The following is a 26,890-nucleotide window of genomic DNA, read 5'->3' as shown; positions in this document are numbered from 1 at the left end:
TTAATAAACATCCACTACCGGTCAAAATTTTGGGGTCAGTTTTTTCCCTGTTTTTTTTTTTTTCATCAAGGCTGCACTTATTAAATGTAAAAAAAAAAATTGTAATTGTTAAATACTTAGTTATTAAATATTTATTTATTACTTATTGTATTTAATTTCAAATGAAATTATTAGTCCAATCATTATTGCTTTTATTACTATTATCATAAATAATAATAATAATAATAGTAATAATAATAATAGTAATAATAATAATAATAATAAAGTGATTTCTGAGGGATCATGTGACTCTGAAAACAGGAGTAATGAAGCTGAAAATTCATCTTTAAAATCAGAATAAATTATTAACTTAAATTATAAACTACTTTTGAAGAGTTATTTTATAGTGCAATAACATTTCACAATTTTACAATTTACAATTAAATTTACAATTAATAAAATAAATGCAGTCTTGGTGAGCAGAATAAGCTATTTTTAAAACATTTAAAAATCCTACTAACCCGAACTCTTGACCAGTAGTGTAAATATGCATGCTTAATGACAAACTACTGCAGCTTGAAAAACTGATTAGGAATTTAATTCAATTCCAGTCATTCAAGTACATATTAGTAATTCTGAGATTATATTGTTTTATACCTTGATATACCTGAATGACAACTTATTTAAAAACAAAGAAGAATAATGTCTTTTAATTTTTAAATGAGTAAAGTACAGTAGCAATATTGTAATACCACAGTAACCTACAAATATCTGACATTCTTTTATATTCAGTCATTAATTAGAAGTTGCTCATCAAGTTATCTTTCTGTTTTAATAAATAACAATTCTAAGTTTACTATGTTTGGGTTAAACTGTAAATGTTTTGTACACCATCTCAGTCTCTATTTTTTTTTTTTGTTGGTCAACATACAGGCCTTGACCTTAGTGATAAATAAAGAAAACGGTCAGCAAAAGCCGTGGATTCACATGCAGGTGTATCAACAAACCAGGGATTATCGACTTTCCACGCTCGCCTCAGGTGCTCTTAAAGGCACAAACACTGTAAGCCTCATTAAGTAAAGCCCATAAGATAAGATACGAGGAAATAGACCATTTACACCACTATACTGTCAAAAAAACTCACATGGTATAAGAAACAATTTGGAAAGCAAGTAGAATGGCAACTTTATTATTTTAGATATGAGACTTTACCATCATATAGTACGAGGGCTGGGCGATATGGCAAAAATGCAACCTCGATAATTACTTTACATATTGAACGATAACGACATATATTTCGTTGTTAAGGCTTACAGATTTAAAAGAGTACCGAAACAATGACTAGAGGGTCCAATAAATGGCATAACATATTTTTGGTTGATAAATTTGGTACATCTCTAATAATCAACAGACTTTTGGAAAACCATTTTTGCACATTTCTGCTATGTGATTGGCTCTTAGATCAATACACAGTTAAAAAGTTCAGAGTTTATCATTGTTATTGACAAATTCTATCACGATTTGATATAATATCCTTTATCTGCCCAATATAGTACAATGGTGTTCATGGAGATATGGATATGTAATAATGCACCACAGCATAACCCTTACTGTATTAAGGTATACCACTATTTTAGTAGATATTAACTATATCTATGGACTTTACCATGGTATTTGTGGAGATGTGGATATTGGATATGTAATATGGTAATGCTATTACTTTAAACATAAAATAAACATCCGTGGAACATCTTATGCAAATATAACTGTATAACTCTGCTGTATTGGAATAATGTGTGTTTGTAATGATCTGGGTGTTGGTCTGAAGCCATGTGATGTATTGTTGTGATGATGTTGTAGACACCGAAGTAAAGCACGCTTGATGGCATTTCTTGGTGTTTGCCTCATAAATATATAACAAACTGGCGATGAGGAAAATTGTGTGGATATGGCCCAAATCGGAAGATTGGATGAGTGTAAACCAGAAAATGAGTCCTGCTCAGCGTATATTGAGCGAGTGGAATTATTCATGATTGCTAATGATGTGGATGATACAAAGCAAGTGGCGACATTGCTAAGTACTGTTGGTGTTTTCACTTATGGGTGAATTTGGTTCAATCTTTAAAGCCAAAGGATAAGACATTTAGAGAAATTTTCGAGATTCTGCAAGCACACTTTGAACCCAAACTGCTAATAATAGCTGAACACTTCTGATTTCAGCACTGTATAGAAAAGCCTGATGAAACTGTGTCCCAGTATGTTGCCGAACTCAAACAATGTGCTTCAAAATGTGATTTTGGTGCAAGTTTGGATGAAGCATGTCAACGAAGATTGCTTTCGGAGGATGCGCTCACATTTGCACGAGCATTTGAAATTGCTCTCAGTATGGAAACAGCTGACCGGGACACGCAACAGCTGGGGAAAGCAGAGGATGCAATGGCTGTGTACTATTATATTAACATATAATGGTAATAGGCATGGGCCGGTATAAGATTCAGAAGGCATGATAAATTTGGAAACAAATTCACGGCGTCACGGTATTGTGCTCACTGCTCTAATATATATTCTTTTTAAATGTCTGGGTAAAAACTAAACTTTTTTCCCCTTTGAAACCAATATATTTCATTTTTTGAATGATTTATAATATTTTGGAGCAGTAAACAAGTCAGGCTTAATAATTAAAAAGAATAATTGACTTCTGCTGTCTTAATTTGTTTCAAAACCACAGATTTCTTTACAATTTAAAACGGCATCTTTGGATATTTCTTTTTCTGGAGTTACTATTGTCCTAAAAAACAAAACAAAAAAGTAAATAAAAAAAATCGTACACATACCTTAGGAACGGTATTACAGAAAATTTTGGTGGTTTTAAAACCTTGACTTTCCCATGCCTAAATGGTAATACTATTTATTTTAAATATTAAATAACATCACTGTAAGACAGGGATATGACAATGTAAAGTTACCAGGATATTACTGTCAATGTAGTCTGGTAATTAAAGATTATTTTAGACAGGAACTACATTTGGACGTTAACATGATAGTGCCATGGTATTCATTATCGATTTCAAAAACTACACAGCATCCTAAAATTTTAAACTATAATTTTACAACTGTATAATCAAAAAAGATGCTAGATTCAATACCTTGTAACAGCCTTTAAGACTTTTTAAGGGCCTTAAATTTCTCTAAATTGATTTATGAACTTTTAATACTTTTTAAGACGTCGCGGACACCCGGTTTAAAAATATCGAGGTAAATCTGTTTTTTGTTCGCATATTCATTCAGTGACAACTTGTTGCACTCTCCCTATATTGTTTACTATGGTATTTAGAATTTTCGGTCTGAAATATGAAAGTGTGACTGAACAATGTTGTACGTTTATAGTCATTGGTTGGAAAGATGATTTCCCAATTAAGAATTTGCCAATATGTCTGAATCTACTGTATATTATTAAAAAGAAAGTCTGAATGTGTGAATCTAAAACCAACTTTACCTCAATTTAAAAAAAAAAAAATTAATTGTTTGTTTTCGTTATCATTGAAAAATTAATTGAATAAAGAATTTTAATTTACTTAAGTTAATAAAAAATTAATAGAAATAATATAGCATTGTATTTTAAAATCTAATATCTGTATTTTAAACACCAGTAAGTGTCAATATGGGTATAATAATATGATAAAAACTAAAACATTTCTTTCCACATTCATATAAATGACTCGCTGAATATTTTTTATAACACGAACATGGTCTTTGTGGTACACATAAAAAAATTAGTTCCTTCATTTACAATTTCTGTTAGAACCTCCACTTAAAGACTGCTCTAAAATGGTGGTGACTGTACTTTATTTTTTACCTATTTATTAGTTTTTTTTATACTAATTTCTTTGTTACTTTCCATTTAGAAGACTGTACACTGTAACATATTTATACATTTTGATATTAATATTTTGTGAATGTGGGCATACAATAAAAAATATAATTGTTTTTATTGATTTGTTATAGAGTCACTGTACTTAATAACAACCGTAACGTTACACATCCCAAAATAACATATTTGCCTACTGTTCAAAACACTTGTGAGCCTGGAATGAAGGAGGAAACAATGTACGACACTGTTTATTCCTCCGAGAGCGGAAAAAACAGGAAGATGAGCGTGTAAATGTACTGACCTTTCACATCTCCAGCCAGTGCTTTCCATGTCGGCGAGTACTGGATACAGTGTCCGCACCACGACGAGTAAAACTGGACAAGCCAGGCGCTGGAGGAGTTCAACACGGTCTGCTTCAAGCTGTCGCTGCTTAATATTACAACCGGATCCTCTTCGGTGTATAAACGAGCGGGCTGAGCCCTTCCGAATAGCAGCCCAACAATAATACTGATCTTCAGGCAAAACGCGGCTGCCATTGGGAACGCCGTACAGTTCGAGTACGCGCACGTAAATGAGTTTTTCCTCTACATTCAGACTGATTCAGCTCGCTCCTCTGGATGACTACATTTAGTGGGGACGTGAGCCTTCGGGAGTGTCGTCACTGCGCAAGGAGGACGCAGACGGCTGTTTTGCGCATCCTGTCTGCGTATGGTCGACGCATATCATGTATTTGATAAAAGGGCTAAATGCAGTTTTTCAGCCAAAGATAAACTTCCGGTGAAAGGTTTTAGGTGAGTATTGTTAGTTTCATAAGGTTCCTTTTACAGCATCGATGTTATTATGTAATTAAAATACAATCAGTTAAACAGACTTAAGCATTCATTTAGTTGTTCAAGCGTAAAACAAGATGGAAGACTGTAAACGCAAGCAGCGTCAGTAGCAGCAGGCTAGCACAGTAACTACAAAATTTTCATATTTTTAAGACATGGTATGGAAAAATTTAATTTAATGCAGTGCTTCCTGTCCGGTCTGAGACCCACATTATCATAGAGGTAAAGTTGGTTTTATATTCACACATTCAGTCTGTCGCATTAATAATATAATCGCAGAAAAACATTAATTGAAAATTCTGAGAAATCATATTAGCAGCCAACAACCATCAAAGTACAGCATTGTTCACACACAGTCAATTAAATTAGTGCTAATGTTGTTTTGAAGTCATACTTGCTTGTGATTTCAGTCTGAATATTCAAAGTACCACAGTAAACAATGTATGGAGCTGTCACTGAACGAATGTGTGAAAATAAAACCAACTTTATCTCAATCACATTATCTCGTATCTCAATCAGGGTGAAGATCATTGATTTTTAAAGAAACCAGATCTTAAAAGTGGGATTTTGTTATGGCGTAACAGTTCACCTGAAGCACTTGGGCTGGCTGACTGAAAATTAAAAGTCTGTGTGCATATACCACATTTACAAGTTAAATGTTAAGGATGGTCTGAAATGTAAAATGACCACACAAAAAAACAATGAATAAAACATGATTTAAAAATTAATAAATACAAATTAATAAACATTCATACAAACTGCTGAACGTTTATGCAATTTTGAGTCAGCGAAATCAGCATGTGAATGTAAGAAGGTTTTAGTTTTCATCATATTACACACATATTCACACACTGTAAAAAAAATCCTGGTTGCCTTAAATTATTAAGCTGAACAAAATGAACCTTATGAGTAACATTGATCATGTTAAACTGACTTAAAACTGCTTGCATGACTTATCAAATGAAGTTAGAACATTATTAACTAGTTTAATAAATTACAATGAACAAAAAACATGCTGTCATGATTAATTGTTATATTTTTTTACAGCGCACTTACTTGTATTTTAAAATAAATAGATTAGGTTTTTAAAAGATAATACAGTACTACAACATTATTGTTTACAGTTTATTACCTTAATTCCATTTGAATTCTTTAATAATAAACAAAAGCAAATTTATTTTGGTTTTATTTTTTAATAAAAATGGTCCACCAATGACATTTAACAAAGCTTCATATTGTTCACATTTGTAACCTTCAGAAGGTACTTTAGTAAAAGTCAACAATTTCTATTATTTTATATTTAATTTCATGTAATCATAATCATGCATATGAACTTGAGATATTTTTAGTTCATATTATATCATATTAGACACAGATTTACACTTACTGGTAGTTTAAAATACATATATTAGCTTTTAAAAGCTACAATTTTACAATATCACATTTTTGTTAACAACTTATTAGGCTACATTAATTCAGTTTAAATACTTTATTAATTTATTTATGTATTATTAAAAAAACAAATATCTTTTGGTTTAATTTGTAAATTAAATTGGTCCACCAATGTTTATGACATTTAACAAAACTTGATATTGTTCAAGTTTGTAACCTTCAGAAGCTAAAAAAATTCTTGCCTCAGCAAGAATGTTGCGAGACGTGGCTGGGTCAGTTGGCATTTCTGTGTGCAGTTTGCATGTTCTCCCCATGCTCACATGGGTTTCCTCTGGGTGCGCCGGTTTCCCCCAAAAGTCCAAAGACATGCACTATAGGTGAATTGAATTAACTAAATTGGCCGTAGTGTATATGTGTGTGTGTGTGTGTGTGTGGGGGGGGGTGTTTCCCAGAACTGGGTTGCAGCTGAAGGGACATCCGCTGCGTAAAACATATGCTTTCCACTGTGGTGACCCCTGATGAATAAAGGGACTAAGCCAAAGGAAAATGAATGAATATATTGTTTACCGCTATTTTGATCTTAAAAAAATCAATAAGAATATGAAATATTATTGACATTTTTATAAATTTTATTTGAACTCATTTATGGAAGCTTTAAGAACAGGGAAACTGTGCTTTTGCAGTTTTCTGAAACTTGGAACATAATTCTGGTCTGAAGGGTTACACTAATATTGTTGTTGTTGTTAATATTGTGATTGTAGTTGTGATAAAACACAAGTGCTGCCAAGAATGAAGTCGAGTATATTTTATCTTGATGGTAGTTTAATGTACACAAACATGTTAAATTATTATTTTTTTTAAATCATTACAGGATTTTAGGGATAATAATTAAAGGCAAAAATAATTCTCACAAAAACAAATTCATGTCAAGTCTCACCCAATAATAATTATAATAAAAAACTTATTTTACATACAAATAGTATTCTGACATTTATTAAGCACATTTTGTTTTGAAATGAATACTAATGTAATCATTTAAGTGATGGGCAAAGATTAATCATGATTAATCACATTTAAAATAAACGTTTGTTTTGACATAAGATATGTGTGTATGTTTTATATTTTATTAATTTTTTATGTGGTAAAAACTACATAAAATCTAAATTATACAAAACCTTTTTGCATAGATATTTAAACTTATATATAATTTGTATATGAATATATAATTCATATACATATATATTTTATATCTAAATATAAATAAACATTTTCTCAAATATTTGCAAGCATGTGTGTATTTATATATACATATTAAATATTCACAGTGCACACTCATATACTATGTAAAAACTAACCCTTTTTTTGGATGTGATTAATCACTATACATTTTTACCCAGCACAATTTATTTCATGATTTAATGTGTTGTATAATTAAATTTAATTTGATGTTTATTTTTAATTTATTTACTTATTTTCCAAATGGCTCTCAGCATTAGGTTCTCATCATTACTCCAATAAAGTATTTATAATACATTAGATTAAACAAATAGCTATTACTTTTTTAATACAGTTGCAAGAAAAAGTATGTGAATCCTTTGGGATTACTTGGATTTCTGAATAAATTTCACAGAAAATGTGTTCTGATCTTCATATAAGTCACAACAATAGAAAAACACAGTCTGCGTACACTAATACACACAAATATGATATGTTTACATGTTTTTATCGAACACAACAGGTAAACATTCACAGTGCAGGGTGGAAAACCTAACTGGTTTACACTCCTTTGGCAGCAATAACCTCAAGCAAATATTTCCTGTAGTTGTCAAATTTATGCAGAAATTTAACTTATCACACATATTTTTTCTTCAACTCAGATTCATTATGAAAAACATACCCCTATATACATTTCTAAAGAGTGCCAAATACATCCAGGAGCAACGGGGGGTTTTTTTCAATTTTTTTTCGCAAATTCGCCAGAAGCTGCTGTGCACGCTTTTTGAGATCTCCAATTTCTCTCGTGCGTGCCTTTCGCACCTGCTGTTCTCGCGTATATCCACCAGAGGCTGCTGTCGACTGACTGACTAACCAATCGACTGACCCACCCACCTCCTTCCCTAAACCCAACCCACAGTGTTTTGAAAAGCAATCCAGAAAAAGAAAAGCACTTAGCAGCCTGGTTTTTACCATGTTTTCGGATTTTACCACATTCTAACCCTGTTATTTAGTAGTTTATTTCATTTTTTGGCTTCTGTTATTGTCTTATCTGCTTTCTGAAACCGTTCTTCTCCAGACTCGAGCCCCGTCGTCGCAGTCAGCTCTTCTCTGCTTTTCAAGTCCGCCGATGTACGCTGCAAGCCACTGGACAAACTGGTAACAGCAGAAAAACCGTCAACACAGAGGAAAGCGGTCAGCTGGTAAGCGCTAAAAAGAAAGGCACCATAGCATTGGTTTTAAAGACGAAATGCAGCCATAAGTACCTCTGGCTACATAATTTTGATCTCCAGAATTGTATGTAGGGCTACGTTTTTAGAATGAGCCTGCATTGCCGGCATTGCAGCCAAATACTTTCCAGATTTTAGTAATGAGAATATTTTTGTTTTTATTTAACTACACTTTTAATTTTCATTAAAAATGGTATTTAAGCAAAATGTACTCAATTGTCATAAAGAAAAATAAGAAACAGGAAAAATGAATGTTCCTAAAAATACGTTTGTATACTTCCAGCAAAATATCATTCATGAAATGCAATAATTATCCCAAAAACAAGAGATTTAAAATATGAACGTGTCATCAAAGACTTTTGTGTTAAAAGTGCATATGATTAAGTGCTAATATTGTGTCATCCAAAAGAAGGCTGAAAATCTCTTCAGTCAGATGCATTTTCACAGTGTACTGGTCTGCTCTGTAGTCCAGCCAACGTCTCTCCTCGTTATGAAGTTCCTGAATCTAAAACAAAGGCAAAATGAGATGTTTTCAACTCTACGGTTCAGATTTTTTGCAATGAAAACCACTAATTTCATGAGCAAGCATATTATAGGAGTGCCTTTACACACACCAGTATAAAGTCCACTCTGTCTCTCTTGGCGTACCAGTATTTGCACAGTTTCTGGAGCATCTCTGTCATCTGGTGCTCATTTCTCTCTAAATTCAGAAGTTTCTGGATCTCTTTTCTCACTACAGCCTGAAATAAAGAAAAAACAGTAACACAATGCAAGTGCTCAACGCAGAAATCAATAGAAAATATATGTAAATTACATATATGACATATTGTTATTTGGATTTTACATGTAATTTATGTCATATATGCAACATACATTTCAAAGTATTGCACAAATGGCAGATTACATATATTTTTTTAACCATTAGAATTACAAATATGTGCAAATATGAAGAGTTCAGATGCAAAACCCTCTAAATCCATCAGACCTCTTTTCTAATAAATGAGCATTTTCTATCAGGCTCCTCTGATTAGGTTCAAAAGTTTCATTTTATAGGTAATGATAAGGTTATTAGCTAGTAAATAAAATACCCTTTTTTCCAAAAATGTCACTTCAGACAATTCTTTGGTTTTTAACAAGGTAGATTTTCTTTTGCATCAAAACCAGCTAAAACCTATTGGGACAAGACAGTTTAATTAGTTGAAAAATCACTAAAGATGCAATTAGAAATTATTTTACTAAACATAAAACACATTACACCACCTAAAATTTAGTCAAGTAAGTGGCGGTTCATTCCACTGTGGCGACCCCTGAAAAATGAGGGATTAAGCCAAAGGTAAATGATTGGATGAAATCTGTAGTCTGAAGTCAATAACATTAAAATGTGTGTCCCACCAGTGCCGATATACAGCCTTATCCCACTACTACTCGTGTGATATATATATATATATATACTCACTCACTGGCCACTTTGTAGTACTAGTACTTCAGAACTGCCTTAATCCTTTGTGGCATAGATTCAACAATGTAAACTTAAATCCCCTTTCTTCCTCATTCTGATGCTCGGTTTGAACTGCAGCAAATCGTCTTGACCATGTCTACATGCCAAAATGCATCGAGTTGCTGTCATGTGATTGGCTGATTATAAATTTGCGTTAACGAGCAGTTAGACAGGTGTAATTAATAAAGTGATGGGTGAGTGTATATACACTGTAGATTTCTAAGTGGAAAATATTTTGTGCTCAAAAGTACCTTCATCAAAATGAGAAAAAAATAAGCTGATTTCAAATCTTTTACCTTTAAAAATGTGACTGTAATTGTACTCGATCGCAGAGCTGAAGCAACAGATCGATCATGTATATACTGTGTAGATTGTTTTGTCCATAATAGATCACCCAAAATCTCATGAAGAACATCAGACGTTAACTGGAAGATCACCTGCAGTGTACAGTGAATAAGGTTTATATTCAAGTTTTGTTTCTATCCTTTAGACATTAGTTAGACACACATTACTTCACTAACCTGTCGATAACGTTTGCGGCTGTCATCGTCTAATAGATAGCTTGGTGTTTCGTAAAGGTCAAGAGTGTCTTCATTTGCTTGGCTGTACAGAATCTCCACCGAAGCGTCAACTAATCTGTACACAATGCTGTCTTCATGGGGCGCCACTTTTATCTTTGCTGGCATTTCAGTTTGGGCCTGATGCCATTGCTCCAAGACACATGGCATAAAATAGCCATCCTCTCCTTGTCTGACATCCTGGATATCAAAAAGAGAAAATTCCATCAAAGGAACACTCCACTTTCTTTGGAAATAGGCACATTTTACAAGTCCCCTAGGGTTAAACAGTTAAGTTTTACCATGTTTGAATCCATTTAGCTGATCTCCAGGTCTGACAGGAGTACTTTTAGCTTAGCTTAACATAGATTATTAAATCTGATTAGACCGTTAGCATCTCGCTCAAAAAAAAATTAAAAAAGACATTTTCGATTATTTTCTTTTTTAATTCTTCACACTTATGTATTTACATTGTGGATGCTTTAACACCTGTAGTTTATATCCTTTTTTCCAGACCAAGGTTAAAAATTGTACATTGTAGCATTTTTCAGCCATTTTGGGTCAGTTTCACATCAGACTGACTACTCTGAATCGAACCAGTTTAAACGACCCAACATTTTTCATCCCAGAATGCACATCTCAGTTGACTAAGGCAGCTGGTTTAGTCCAAAAAAGCATTTGGTTGCTCCGGTTCTTACCACAAACAAACGGTTCCAGGGTTTGTTTGAAAGTGTACCGATACCACCTCTTCAGGCAGGTCTCTGTACGCTTATTTGGTCCAATTTTGGTGCGCACCTGAGTAAAATTTACACTCGTTTCTTTTTGTTCGGACCAAGGTTAAATATGATACATTGTAGCATATTTTAGCTATTTTGGGTCAGTTTCACATCAAACCGACTACTCTGAACCAAACCAGTTTAAACGACCCAAAAAAACACATGACAACATCCACATCAGTCGTTGGCTAGACAAATTTCCTGAACTGCATTAATTGGTCAGAACAAACATGCGGGAAACTCACATGCGCAACAAACAGAAGTAAACAGAGCGGAGGAAAAGTCAGCAGGCAGTATGGACCACCTCACAACCCTACATTTGTCTAAGACCTGCCATAATTGCAACCTTTTTTCATTGCAGAATGCACGTCTCAGTTGACTATGGCAGCTTGTTTAGTAGAAAAAAGCATTTGGGTTGGTTCGATGTTTCTCCAGTTCTCACCACCAATAAACCATTCCAGGGTTCATTTGAAATGCTACCGAGACCACCTCTTCAAGCAGGTCTTGGTACGCTTGTTTGGTGTGCTTTTGGTCAAGTGGTGCGCACCTGAGTATAATTTGCACTCTTGTAGTATGTTTCCTTTTGTCCGGATCAAGGTTAAATATGATACATTGTAGCATTTTTCTGCCATTTTGGGTTTCAGACATTATTTACTCTGAACCGAACCAGTTGAAACAACCCAAAAAAAACACGACAACATCCCATCAGTCGTTGGATAGGCAAATTTCCTGAACTGGATTTGGATTGGTCAGAATTAACATGTGAGAAAATCACATGTGCAATACACAGAAGTAAACAGAGCGGAGGAGAAGTCAGCAGGCAGTTTAGACCACCTCACTACCCCACGTTTGTTTGTGACCAGCCATAATTGCGGTAAAGTGTCTAAAAACCTTTTTTCATCCCAGAATGCACATCGTAGTTGACTACGGCAGCTACTTTAATCCAAAAAAGCAAAGTACCTTTTGCATTTGGGTTGGTTTGAGGTTGTTTCAGTTCTCACCACAAACGAATCATCCCAGGGATCGTTTGAAAGTGTACTGAGACCACCTCTTTGAGCAGGACATGGAACAATTGTTTGCCCCACTTTTGGTGTGCACCTGAATACAATTTACACTTTCCCACCTGCCCAAATAAACTGAAACAAAAAGGCAACGTCACGTTTTAACCGAACTAAATGAGGCAGATGTGAAAGCACAAAAAATTAAAATTAGTTATTTTCTAGATAAATATGGAACTATACTCTCAGTCTGGTGAAATTATTAAGGAACTTTGTTGCTGTACCATGGCTGCAGCAGGCACATTGATAATGGCTGTTTCTCAGTTCCAAGAATGCAGAGAAAGGACTTGTGTTCTTGTGAAGAGCGGCCTTGCCAGGTTACCTCGGAAGAATGAACTCGGGAGACCGCGAGAACCCAGAATGCATCCTGTGAGAAATGAGATGCTGCGTTCTTCCTGATGGTCACATGACCTTCACTAATTTTTTAAGGTAATTAAATTTTTACGAAATGATTCAAACATTATGGCAAACACATACAACGATTTATTGTTTTTCCCCCTTTTACAATATTCACTATGCCTGAAGACCTTACAAATATACTTTTGCACAATATAAATAAAACAGATTTTATACAAATTTCAGCAAATAAACACTCTTATTGTGTTTATGCCTTTTTTCATATTCTCATGGTAATGTTTACTTTCACCATCTCGTTTAGGGAAACTCCTGAGATAAATAGGTTTAATCTCTGAACTTGAATAATAAATCTATATAAAATGCTGCGCTTCCCACCTCCTTTATTCAGTCGCAATGACTTCTGGGACTTCTCGAGCGAGTTCAGTGCTCAAGTCTGCATCGGTGCATCCTTAATATCAACACATCCGGGAACTTTCACCCATCTTCTGTTCTTGCGGTCTTGAGTTTTGGGACTGAATTTTGGCGGTCAATAATGGCGTTACGCGAGGACACAAGATCGCTAAAGAACGCATATTGAGAAACAGCCATTACCCCGCAATGTTACTTAGCTGGGGACTATTTTCGGGCACTGTGTAATATAATTGCGCCTGATGCAGCCATAATATGACAGCAAAGTTCCTTGATTATTAAACTAAGATCAGCTGAATTTGATTAAAAAATGACAAAACAAGCCTATTTTCAAAAAACAATAATAACAATACAATAAAAATACAGAATTCATGCATAGATACTATTTTACGCCAATTTTGTTTTGATTAAATATGTTTTCGCAGCTTTTTTTGCAACTTACGATGTCTGTAGATTGACTGTCAGTCAGTGATTTAATTCTTTGTCTCTTTTTGGTATCCTGTGCAGAGTCAACTCCATCTTTATCCAGATCTTCTGTCAGCTTAGCATCCACATGATGCCTAATTTGTCCATTATGATGGAGCTTAACTGTGGTCTACAAAAAAACAATAAAAAAAAACAGATGTATAGTTAGGGATGCAGTTCATGTTATATGATAAACAGGACTTCATTTCTACTTTTAATTTGTTAAAATAGGAATCATGCTGAAGGAAATGATGTCAGTGTTTGCAACTGAGCACTTTAAAAATATACTGTTGAAGTCAGAATGATTCGCCCTTCTGTGAATTGTTTTTTTTTTTTTTCAAATATTTCGCAAATGATGTTTAACAGAGCAAGAAATTTTTTTACAGTATTTCCTATAACATTTTTTCTTCAGTAGAAAGTCTTATTTGTTTTATTTCGGCTACAATATAAGCAGTTTTTAGTTTTTAAAAAAAACCATTTTAAGGTCAATAGTATTAGCCCCCTTAAGCAATATGTTTTTTTCAGATTGTCTACAGAACAAACCATCGTTATACAATGATTTGCCTATTTACACTAACTTACCTAATTAACCTAGTTTAGCCTTTAAAATGCACTTTAAGCTGAATACTAGTCTCTTGAAAAATATCTAAAAATACCTACATATATGCCACTTTAATGAACTACAACTCCCAGAAGTCTTTGCACAAACACACCCGTTCCTGATTCCTCATGATTATACACACACAGCTAATGATGGACTGATAACCAGGACTATGAATACACCTCACTCACACATATACTTTGCTGAGTCTTGTAAACTATAAGTGAGCAATACAAAGTGTTTCCTTGACTTGCCTGGCTGTATTTTTGACCTTTGCTTTGTTTTATTGTTACGTTGTTTTGCTGCCTGTCCCGACCATTCGCCTGTACTCTGACTACACTTTGGATTACCCACATGCTCTTGTCTGTGCCTGTTTTGACCTTTGCCTGCCTGTAGTCGTGGGCAGATCGAGGCTTCATGAAACACTGAAACAGTTGAAGCAAATGTGTCGAAGCTTCGAAATGTTTCGAAATCTGTCTCTACAGGGACAAGTGATGGTCATTTTTATGTATTGCTCTGGAACCGCTTAAGCAAAGTCAAAGTTACGCAAATTGAGATATTAAACCCCACGTCATAGAGTTGAGGTTTCAAGTGATTTAGGGGAGCGGTAAGAGTTCCTGACTAGCTTAATGGGCTTCAAATCCAGGGTGGTACAGCTATAGATGTTAGTTTTTAAATGCTCTGTTCTTGTAACGTGTTTTGTTTTATTATTGGTCTGAAATGTGAATAAACACTTGTCTTGTTTTGATCAATAAAAAGTAACATTATTAAAACACATCAAGTCATAATTTCTGAGTATTTGTACAAGTCGGGATTTGAACTCGGGCCATTTGTAGCATCCCAGCAGGCACACAACATCATAAGACGTTAATATGTCTAGCCAGCACCTAAGGGCGTTATGTTGGAAAGTGACTAAAATCCAATGTGTAATAGATGTCATTGTGGTAACGTCCCCACAACGTCAAGTTGTAACATGATTGGACGTTGATATTTGGTTGATTTTAGGTTGGACGTTGGACACTGACGTCGGCTTGATGTTGGATTCTGACGTTAACCCGATTTTCATATCCAAACAAAATCCAACATAATCCAACGTTGGGGTACAACGTCAATATGACGTCATGTTGACATCCTGTGCCAGCAGGAATAGTTACACGCACATGTTGCACACGCACAGTCCACTGGGCAAGATGAAATCGAAGTTTTTTTCCGACCCTGTCAGTCAAACGCAGATTCGCCAGGTCTCGAAACGCTACTGAAATGACAGATGCTTTGAATCGCTTTGGTCACATGATCTGGTGTTTTGAAACACTTTAGTCACATGACCTGGGAATTTTAAATCACCTTAGTCATGTGACCTGGGTGTTTCTGATCATGTTTCAGTGCAGTGTTTCGAAACACTTCAAAACAGTGTTTTGAAACATCAGTTTCACATCAGCCATCCCTACTTGACTTGACTTGCCATGTTTTTGACCTTTGCTTTGTTTTATTGTTTATGTTGCTTTGCCGCCAGTTCGGACTATTCGCCTGTACTCTTTCTACACTTTGGATTACCTACATGCTCCTGTCTGTCACTGTTTTGTCAATGGCAATGATAAAATAAATCAGTTAGTAGAAATTACTTGTATAACTATTATCTTTAGAAATGTGTTGGAAAAAAAAACTTCTTTCTATTAAATAGAAATTGGGAACAAAAATATATTTTTTGCCAGTGCTTAATTTGTAAATTGCAAGTTCCCAGAACAGATTGGATCCGGGCATATTACCAGAGGAGGGAGAGGTGTCGCAGGCGAAAAGTGAAGAGCGGGGCGGGGTGGGGAGTATCGTGGACGAACGTGAAAAGGGTTGGGGAGTCGCGGAAGAAAGTGAAGAGCGGGGCGGGGTGGGGGTGCATATGAGGAGGGAGATTGGTAAAATGAGGTGCAGGATCAGATTTTTAGAGGTGCTGGATCCGGATCTAGCTTGTTCTAGCACAAATTAAGCCCTGCTGGGAGCTAAATAATTCAGAAGGCCCAATGACTTCAACTGTATATTTTTTACATTTTTTTATATTTTTTTAAGTAAATAAACGAGGACAGCATTTTCATCCCTTTAAATGCTTGTATTGCTTACTCTTTTCAATGACATTTCAGAGGGATGTGAAAGATTTCTTACACCAATTGATGTGCCATCACGAGTTTCCTTTTGCTGTATCTGTATAGTGTCAATAGGCATGGTCTCATCTCTATTAAAACACTGACTATATCCTTTTTGTCCATCTGCTCCCAATGCGTCCTTCAGCAGTTTATCTCTCATAGCGCAAGTCAGTTCCTCATCTGAAAATGGATCTTCATCAACCCCAGTCTCTACATCGCTACCATGTTCTCTGTGTATGTCCTCAACTCTGACCAATACACCGTGGCTTTTTTCACAGCTAAAGTATTTCACACCTCGAAATGTTCCATTGTGGTTTCCACAAGGGGCATCCAAAGCCACACCAGCCCAAAAACCAGTCGCGAATGCTGTAAGGCCTTTATATTTCAGCACACCTGCTCTACAGTTACACACTAGAACTCTGTCTCCAATCCGAAAGGAGGACAACGGATCTGATGTTTCATTTCTCAGATCTTCTGCAAGTGAGCTAGTGTGATCCGAACAATTGTTTTCATCAGCGTCCTCATTAGTATCATCGTTTTCCTGTTTTTCCCTGGTAGAGCACAAACTTTGAGGCTCTTTTATTTGCCGAGCGAAGTCCACAGGGAGAGGTGGGAGGTTCTCGCTGTTAATAGAGAGATCTTCTGCAGAATCTGCCGGTGCTTGATCTTCACTCGTCCATGTGATGATCTCAAAGGCAGGAGCATAACCGTAGCTGTCAAGACCTCCTCCGTTAGCAGACGGGGGAAGTTCTGCACTTCCATAGGACAAAACCTCATCTACAGGTGAGAGAATTTCTGACAGGGTTGACTCTATGGTGGGCTGTCTTTCAAAATGTGATTGTCCTTCTGGTTTGTCATGATGAGATTCATCAAAAACCAAACAGCAACTATTTGCTTGAAGAGCTTCGTTCTTTTCTTCATCAAGAAAGTCTTCTTCAGACCAACCGAGCGCTTGGTCACTATGAAACGAAATGGCTTCTGACTTCTCGTCTATTTCAGACAGACTAACATCACAAGATGGACTATCCTCTGCCTTTCTTATTTCCACACTTACAGCTTCCAGAATCAAGCTCTCGATGAGCGGATTGTCTTTGGCTGTGTCGTTTGTGCATGTTTTTTGCACATTGGTTTTGGAGTATGAAAGACATGAGCTCCACTGCCCCTGGTCGAATATATTGTGGTTGTTGTTCAGCGCCAGCACACTGTGCAGTCGCTGGTTATTCTGGACATTTAGAGCTGTGGTGTCTGCTGTTGCGCTGCCATTGACCACATTCATTGTCTTTGCGTCGTCCTTATGATGGCTCTTTCTAGAGTCCAATTGGAGATCCTCTTTCTTGTCAGATGACATTTTTGGAGCTCTGTGTGAGTCTGGCTCACGGTTGAGTGTGAAATGCTGGATATTTAATACTGGCTTCATTGGCGTTTTAGATGAATGCTGTGGTCTCTCTCTCTTGGGTGCGCAGGTGTCCTCGTAAAACCCTTGTATCTTCTTCTGAGCGTTTTCTTCTGAAAACAACAAAACAGTGGTTATAGCTTTATTATAGATTCAAATGGTTATAGATGATAAATTAATCATACTAATATTAGTTTAGGGCGGCACAGTGAGTAGCACTGTCGCCCAACAGCAAGAAGGTCGCTGGTTCAAGTCCCAGCTGGGCCAGTTGGCATTTCTGTGTGGAGTTTGCATGTTATCGTGGGTTTCCTCCGGGTGCTCCTGTTCCCCCACAGTCCCAAGACATGCACTAAGTGAATTGAATAAACTAAATTGGCCAACAGGCCAGGAATCGAACCAGCGACCTTTCTTGCTGTGAGGCGACAGTGCTAACCACTGAGCCACCACGTCGCCCATTCTTAATAGATATATAAATGTATAAAACCAAGGAGGGCTGAATATTTCTCTGAATTTTGCTTCATGTTTTCCAGTATGCATTGCTTATGTACAGTCATATGGTATAAATGCCACAGTCAATCAGTATGGGCATTGAGTCCGTCTGCCAACAGCATGAGTCAGCAGAAACCCGACATACAGTAAATCAGCACTCACAATGAATTGCAGTCCTCTCAATAACAACAGAAAGACATCTATCAAATTGACAGAGTAAAATCAGACAACATGATGTCTGACTGTCTGAAATGATGAAATCTGTATGAACTGTATGACTGTATGAAATGTTTTTAATGCCCCCGAACCTTTCCCTCCCACCTCTTTGAATTTATTTATTTTTTATATTTCCCAAATGATGTTTAACAGAGCAAGGAAATTTTCACAGTATGTCTGATAATATTTTTTCTTCTGGAGAAAGTCTTATTTGTTTTATTTCGGCTAGAATAAAAGCAGTTTTTTATTTTTTAAACACCATTTCAAGGACAAAATTATTAGCCCCTTAAGCTGTCTATATTTTTTCGATAGTCTATAGAACAGACCATCATTGTACAATAACTTGCCTAATTACCCTAACCTGCCTAGTTAATCTAATTAACCTAGTTAAGCCATTAAATGCCACTTTAAGCTGTATAGAAGTGTCTTGATAAATATCTAGTCAAATATTAATTACTGTCATCATGACAAAGATAAAATAAATCAGTTATTAAATGAGTTATTAAAACTATTATGTTTAGAAATGTGTTGAATAAAATCTTCTCTCCATTAAACAGAAATGGGGAAAAAAAAATAAACGGGGGGTGATAATTCAAATGGGCTAATAATTCTGACTTCAACTGTATATACATTTTTCAATCAGCATAACCCCTTTTTTTGCCAGCAGATGTACTCAGTGTGCTACTAGCGAATCTGACCACTGAATCCAGCTACTATTTCCTCCAAGGAAGCAACACAAAGATGCTGAAACTTGTCCCAGATACCTGATGTAGTTTTATTTTTTATGCTTAAATTTGCTAGCCTGGCTTACATAACTTCAATGTATTTTTTTATGATTCTTTCCCATGGTATAACCAAGTGTTTTCTAGATATCCATCATCTTTAATTAATCTTTGAAAAAAGGGCTTAACATCAAGAAGTGAACTTCTCCACAATCTCGTCGTCTGTGACTCTGTAGCTTTAAATTGCGCAACCTTTTTATATTTTAATGAATTCTGGCTGACAGTGTTTTATCTTTTATTTGCTGGAAATAAATTAATCCAGGCTCATTCTGAATATGTACCCCTATATGCATTTCTAGAGAGCACCAAATACATACCAGGAGGTACGTTTTTTTGCAGTTTTTGCTTTTGCGAATCCACCAGAGGCTGCTGTATACACTTTTCATGCCTGCTCTTCATGCATAAATCCACCAGCGACCGATGTCGACTGACTGATTGACTGACTGCTCAACTGACCCACCCTCCTCCTTCCCTAAACCCAACTGATAGTGTTTTCAAAATCAAAGATTGATGATTTAAAAAGAACAGCCTCGTGTTGTTCACTTTAAATGCAGCCATACGTACCTCTGGCACAATTCATAATACATAATTTACGATCTCCAGAAATGTAAACAGGGTTTTCAGAATGAGCCTATGTTGCATGAAATCCTTCTGAAATTGATATCAGTGATTTTGTTTCTACACATCTTTATTGTGATTAGTTGAACTCTGTTGTTGTTTTAAATTTATTTTTGGATCTCTATCGTTATATTTATAGTTAATGTGCATAGTGTGTACAGTTATTTATGCCATTTTGTACTTAAGCTCCAAGTACATTATATTTATCTCTGCTTGTTTGTGACCAACTGTAATTTTATTTATGAGAAATATCTGTTAATGAACAGTTTCCGTAGTTTGTGATTTACAAGTGTTTTCTGTTTATTTACGGTTGTGAATTGCATTATGGGAACTTGATCTCTGCTCTGTCGACTTTCGATGTTGAAAATTCAACTCTACAGCTTAACAAAATGACTTTTATTGACATCTTATTAGTTTGAAATAATATATACAGAAATAAGTCTGGAAAATAACAGAAGATGTACTGGCAGTTTATTACAAGTTTACAACACCAACCCAGTCAATAAATCGCTGTTAAAGATGCTAATAAAAGTCACTTTTTTAAACTTTTCAAGGTTAAAATAGTTTTTAAGAAAGATTAAGGTCCCATATTGCAATTTAAAAGGATAAATAAACAAAAAAATAAAAAATAAAAACATGAATCACAAAATATGGAAAACTGCTAATTTACGAATATTTCTCTTCCCATTGCAGCATTTGTTGCAATCTCACGATAATTTACTGCCTTACTCAACATGCTGGTGTTAGCTCTTTGTTTAATAGATGCCTGACCGCTGAGAGTACTTTAATGCACACATTCTGGATTTGCCCTAAATTAGAAACATTTTGGAGATCAATATTCCATACCCTTTCTGTTGAGCTTCAATATAAATTAGAACCATTATTTTGGAATCAGAAAACCCATGTTACTCTGCGTTAAAGTGTAAGATTCTTGTCTTCTCTTCTTTATTAGCGTACAGAGCAATTCTGCTTAAATGGAAAGATCCCCTTCCACCCACCTTTATTCAATAGACCAGAGAGATGATGTCTAGTCTTTACCTTGAAAAAATGTAATACCCTTTAAGAGGATGATAGAGTAAACAATTCTATAAGATATGGCACCCCTTTTATTGATTTTATTGATCATATTAAGTAATACCCTACAAATATATATGTATACATAATATATTTATTTTTTACATTTATTTATTTCTTTTTAATTCATTTCTTTTTGTTTTGTTTAGGTTTTATTTATTTATTTCTTGTTATTATTATCACTATTAACATTGCTATGTTTCTCCAAATACTTGTAATTTTAGACTGAAGTGATCGACAGCTATGTTTGTTCTATTCTATGTAAGGGTTATAGGGTTTGTAAATGGATATATTTGAAAATTAATTTAAAAAAATATTCAAACATAAAAAAATCTAACTAAAAACTTCAAAATATAAAGCTAAGTAAGTAAATAAATCAAAACAGAAAATCTTCTACCCACCAATAACCTCGGGTCCCGTTTTCAAAGGCTTCACAGAGTCACACTGACATGAAGCGCTTCCTCCTTCAGTGATGGTGATTCTTTCAGGACTGATAAGGTGAAGATGAGCCTGTTTCTGTCGGCTGTACCTGTGAGAGGGACTGGTTGGAGGATTGTTCGATTCCTGCTCAGCCGGGACAAATTCCACTTGGTTCCTCTTTCTTCCTAAAGTCCACACTTCATCTGACGACAATAATCTCCTCAAACCTGCCTTACTCAACAAGCTGAGGGAAAACAAGCAAAGTACAAGCACAATTTTGATAGCAAAGCCTCATCTTAAAATGTACATTTTACATAAGTTTTTACAAATATTGCATTATTAAAATCAGAAGTAATTTAAAATGCGAATTTATGTTTTGAGAAACTTTTACAGTTGAATTCACGATTACTAGCCCTCCTGTGAATTTTTTTTTTCCAAATATTTCACAAATTATGTTTTTTGGTTTTTATAATAATTTTTTTCAGGGAAAAGTAGATAGAACTGACAGGAAAGCATGGGGAGCAGAGAGAGGGGAAGGATCGGTATAAGACCGCGAGACAGAATCAAACTTGGGTCGCCGTGAGCACCAGAGTGCATGTGTCGACACACTAACCACTACACCACTGGCGCCGACTTCCCAAATGATGTTTAACAGCGCAAGGAATTTTTCACAGTATTTCCTATAATATTTTTTTTTTCTGGAGAAAGTCTTATTTGTTTAAGTTTTTACATTTTTAAGAAACATTTTACGATGAATATTAGGGGGCTTTTAAGCTATATTTTTTCTTCAATTGTCTACAGATCAAACTAATATGTTTAATAATGTGTTGAAAAAATCTTCTTTCCTTTAAACAGAAATTGGGGAAAAATATACAAGGGGCTAATAATTCCAGAAGGCTAATAATTCTGACTTCAACTGTATTATTATCATTGTTTTGTTTTAGTGGAAGCTGTGAAACGTTTTCCAGCATTATTTCATGAAATAAAAATATTTCAGCCAATTTTATAAAAGTTTACTTGTATAATTGTTTGTAGTATGAGTATTTTTAATATCTTACCCCAAACTTTTAGCACAAAAAAATTAAGCACCAAAAAAGATTTAAACAGTAATAATAAGTACAAGTGTTTGTCAAACACAAAATCAGCATGATCATTATTTTGATATATCAGTCCCTCCAGGATTTTGCAAGTCTAATTTTTCTTGAGATAAAAAAAACACACCTTTCACAGCAAAACATAATATCTGAAGCAAATAATGCCATACATTTTGTGAAAAGCATCACACAATCAGCAATTTAGGCCACAAATATATAGAACAGTCTAATATAATAATTAATATAATATTTTAAAGGATATAGATTTGTTTTTAATAATTTTTTTTAATAAATGCAAGCTTAGTATGTGACTTTTTAAAAAAAACCTAGTAACTAATAACATTAGTTGTTCCAAATTTTGGACCAGTAGTATATACACTTGAAGTCAGAATTATTAGCCCCCCTGAATTATTAGCCCCCCTGTTTATTTTTTCCCCCAATTTCTGTTTAACGGATAATAATTATACTAATATATTACTAATAATTATAACTAATAATTCTGATTCAACTGTATATGCCATATATACATAATTTATCACTCATATACTGAAGGTTCATCTAAAAGTAACTTCACTTAATGATGCATTGTTTTGTTAAATCACATGAAAAGAAAACAATATGAAAGAAAGCATCTTTTCTGAGATATAATTAGATCTAATCCAGTCTCCGTTCACTGTCATTGCTCAAAAAACAGATTTTTTTTTTTTTTGGAGAAAAATACTGCTTTAAAGGGATAGTTCATTAAAAAATGAAATTTGCTCACAATTTACTCACCAAACCTTTAAGAGCTTGTTTCTTCTGTTGAACATAAAAGAAGATACAGTACTTACTACTTTGAAGAAAATTGACAACCTGTAACCATGAACTTAGTGGGCTACCATGGACCACTGACCATAGTAGGAAAAACAAATGCAATGGGAGTCAATGGTTTAGGTTTCCCCGTAAAAACAACAACAACAACAAAACTTCTTTTGTATTTAATGGGAGAAAGAAAGTCAAACAGGTTTGAAATAAGTAAAAGGTGAGTAAATGATGATAATCATTCATTTTCCTTCAGCTTAGTCCTTTTATTTGCCAGGGGTCGCCACAGAGGAATGAACCGCCAACTTATCCAGCATTTGTTTTACGCAGGGGATGCCCTTCCATGCTGCAACCCTGTACTGGGAAATTATGCTAATTTATTTGGGTAACATATTTGGGTGAACTATCCCTTTAAGTCCATGTTATACACTGTAAAAATCTCTAAAAATTTATATATTTTTTAATGTTGTTATTTTACCCCATTTATTTATACTTTGAATTGCATTATGGGACTTTAATCTTTCCTCTAACTGCTTTTGACCCTGAAAAGTTCTAAAAACTGACTTTTGTTAACATTTTTAATAGTTTAAAGTAATATATTGTCTCGGTTGATGCTGTATATTACACTACAATAAACCGCCATTTTCTGTTATTCCTCCATATATTATTCCTTATACATTACATACAAAAATGTCAACAAAAAGCCACTTAGCTAAACTGTAGAGTTGAATTTTTGAGATTAAAAGTCGACAGAGCAGAGATCGAGGTCCCATGATGCAACTCACAATCTCTAAAAGCGCTTGTGAAATACAAAATGCTTATATTTACAGATGTTTGTAGTGTATTTCTCACACAGAATGCCTACTCATGCAAACAGAGAGAGTGAAAGTGCGAGAATCAGAAAGAGAGAGAGCGAGAGAGATAAATGCTGTCTACCTACCCTGACCTGTTCATGACTGGCATGCTGCCATAACAGAGGGGTTCAGTCGCGAGTAAACAGCCAGAGGAACAGTAGCCTGTCCTCCTTCGGGTCCCATGTGAGACGCTGCTGCCACTCCCCAAATACCGGATCGACTCGCAGCTGCAGTCGAGCAGTCATCCTGCATCTCTGTCTACTGCTATGCCCTCTTTTTTAATCTCTTCAACTTCCTCCGGCTTGCTCACTCTCTCTCCTCCCATCTAGCTGCCTCCTCTCTCTCTCACTCCATCTATCTCCACATTATCTCACCCACTTCCTTCCATTTTCATCTCTCTCTCTCTCTCTCTCTCTCTCTCTCTCTCTCTCTCTCTCTCTCTCTCTCTCTCTCTCTCTCTCTCTCAGTTCAATTCAATTCAAATTAGCTTTATTGGCATGACTCGCACAGTATTGTCACAGCTATTATACAATACATAAAAAAGAACAAGAATAGATCTGCAATTAAGTAAACATGTCCGTATATATTATAAAGTAAATAAATATAAGTAAATAAAATTTATAAAAACAAAAAAGACATTAAAATTTGTACAACAGTATAAGAATTTTTAATTGATTTATTGACATGCCAAATGACTCAAATGTATTGCCAAAGCATTTAGTTTACATTAAAAAGAGCATGTATATATATATATATATATATATATATATATATATATATATATATATATATATATATATATATATATAAATATATATATATATATATATATATATATATATATAAATAAATATATATATATATATATATATATATATATATATATATATATATATATATATATATAAATAAATATATATATATATATATATATATATATATATATATATATATATATATATATATATATATAAAACATAGTAAACACAGTGAATAATAGTAGTAGTAGTAAAAAAAATGCAATAAATAAATAAATGAATATATTTTTTATACTACTGCAACAACGTTGTATATTACATCGTCTATGTGGCGAGGGGGCGGGGCCAAGAGCTGTGAGAATGGAACAGGTCCCACGGAGGAGCTCTGGATTATAAGAGGAGGAGTGATGACAGCCACCCCTCCAGGAAGGAGAAGGCGGAGAACTGCCTAATGTAAAGAATTTATTAAAGAATAAACAAACAGACTGAAAACAAACACAACATACGCGTTGTCTCATTCTCTTCTGTTGTCATTCCTCTTATAACCCAGAGCTCCTCCACAGCTCTCGGCCCCGCCCACTCGCCACTACTGATACTACTACAACAATGACTACTACAATGTCTACTACTTCAACAACAACTACTACTACAACGTCTACTAGTATTGATACTACTACAACAACAACTACAACGTCTACTACTACTGATACTACTACAACAACAACTCCTACTACAATGTCTATAGTACTGATACTACGATGACTACTACTACTACTACAGTGTCTACTACAACAACAATGACTACTACTACTACAACATCTACTACTACTGATACAACGACTACTACTACTACTGATACTACTACAACAACAACTACTACTACAATGTCTATAGTACTGATACTACTACAACGACTACTACTACTACAGTGTCTAATACAAAAACAATGACTACTACTACTACAACATCTACTACTACTGATACTACTACAACAACGACTACTACTACAACGTCTACTACTACAAAAACTAATACTACTACTACAATGTCTACTACTACTGATACTACAACAACAACGACTTCAACAACTACTACTACAACAATGACTACTACTACAACTACTACTACAACGACTACTGCTACAACAACGACTACTACTACTTGTACTACTACAACAATGACTACTACTACAACAACAACCATTACTACATCTACTACTACAACAACTACTACAATGACTACTACTACAACGACTACTACAACGACTACTGCTACAACAACGACTACTACTGGTACTACTACAACAATGACTACTACTACTACAACATCTACTACTGCAACAACGACTACTACTACAATTTCTACTACTACAAAAACTAATACTACTACTACAATGTCTACTACTACTGATACTACAACAACAATGACTTCTACTACAACTACTACTACAACGACTACTGCTACAACAATGACTACTACTACTGGTACTACTACAACAATGACTACTACTACAACAACAACCACTACTACATCTACTACTACAACAACTACTACTACTACAATGACTACTACTACAACTACTACTACAACGACTACTGCTACAACAACGACTACTACTACTGGTACTACTACAACAATGACTACTACTACAACAACAACCACTACTACATCTACTACTACAACAACTACTACTACTACAATGTCTACTACTGCAAACTACTACTACAACGTCTACTACTACTGATACTAATACAACAACAACTACTACTACAACATCTACTGCTACAACGTCTACTACTACAATGTCTACTACTACTGATACTGCTACAACTACTACTACTTCAACAACCACAACTACTACTACAACCACTACTATAACAACAACCTGAATAATGGCAATGGTAGAAATACTAATAATAATGGTAACAAAAGTAGAAGTAATAATATTAATGACAATAGCGAGGAGGTGATAATAAATAAATAATAATAAATAAAAGGTGAAATAAAATAATAATAGTAA

General features: G+C 34.7%; 2 protein-coding genes across 2 annotated transcripts in view; both read right to left on the bottom strand.

The window, feature by feature from the left end:
• qsox2 (quiescin Q6 sulfhydryl oxidase 2) overlaps nucleotides 1-4,481 on the bottom strand; it is a 41,147-nt gene extending 36,666 nt beyond the window's left edge. The window contains exon 1 of the mRNA XM_056458695.1: nucleotides 4,152-4,481. Coding sequence (XP_056314670.1) covers nucleotides 4,152-4,386 — 235 coding nt within the window. The 5' untranslated portion in view covers nucleotides 4,387-4,481. The remainder of the gene's footprint in view (nucleotides 1-4,151) is intronic.
• Nucleotides 4,482-8,838: 4,357 nt separating this feature from the next.
• On the bottom strand, nucleotides 8,839-24,320 carry LOC130228729 (centrosome-associated protein 350). Its single transcript, XM_056457166.1, has 9 exons — nucleotides 24,199-24,320; nucleotides 21,345-21,607; nucleotides 16,349-17,877; nucleotides 14,587-14,661; nucleotides 13,613-13,765; nucleotides 10,536-10,772; nucleotides 10,311-10,451; nucleotides 9,131-9,256; nucleotides 8,839-9,021 (listed from the first exon to the last, which is right to left on the bottom strand). The coding sequence occupies exons 1-9, from the start codon at nucleotides 24,219-24,221 to the stop codon at nucleotides 8,881-8,883; spliced, it is 2,688 nt and encodes an 895-aa protein (XP_056313141.1). The 5' UTR covers nucleotides 24,222-24,320; the 3' UTR covers nucleotides 8,839-8,880.
• Between the last annotated feature and the right edge of the window lie 2,570 nt (nucleotides 24,321-26,890).

This window comes from Danio aesculapii, chromosome 5, assembly GCF_903798145.1.
Source record: "Danio aesculapii chromosome 5, fDanAes4.1, whole genome shotgun sequence".
In the NCBI taxonomy this organism is placed as follows: Eukaryota; Metazoa; Chordata; class Actinopteri; order Cypriniformes; family Danionidae; genus Danio; species Danio aesculapii.
Note: the sequence above shows the minus strand (reverse complement) of the source record. Positions and strands in the feature narration are given on the sequence as shown.

Bases quoted from the DNA above. Each gene is read 5' to 3' on its own strand.
- LOC130228729 (XM_056457166.1), bottom strand. From the start codon at position 24,221: ATGCCAGTCATGAACAGGTCAGG. The intron at 14,662-16,348 runs GTAAGCAATACA...CAACTGTTTCAG, and splicing joins CTGAAATGTCATTGAAAAGA to TGTTTCATGAAGCCTCGATC. The intron at 10,773-13,612 runs GTAAGTTGCAAA...TTTGATATCCAG, and splicing joins ACAGTCAATCTACAGACATC to GATGTCAGACAAGGAGAGGA.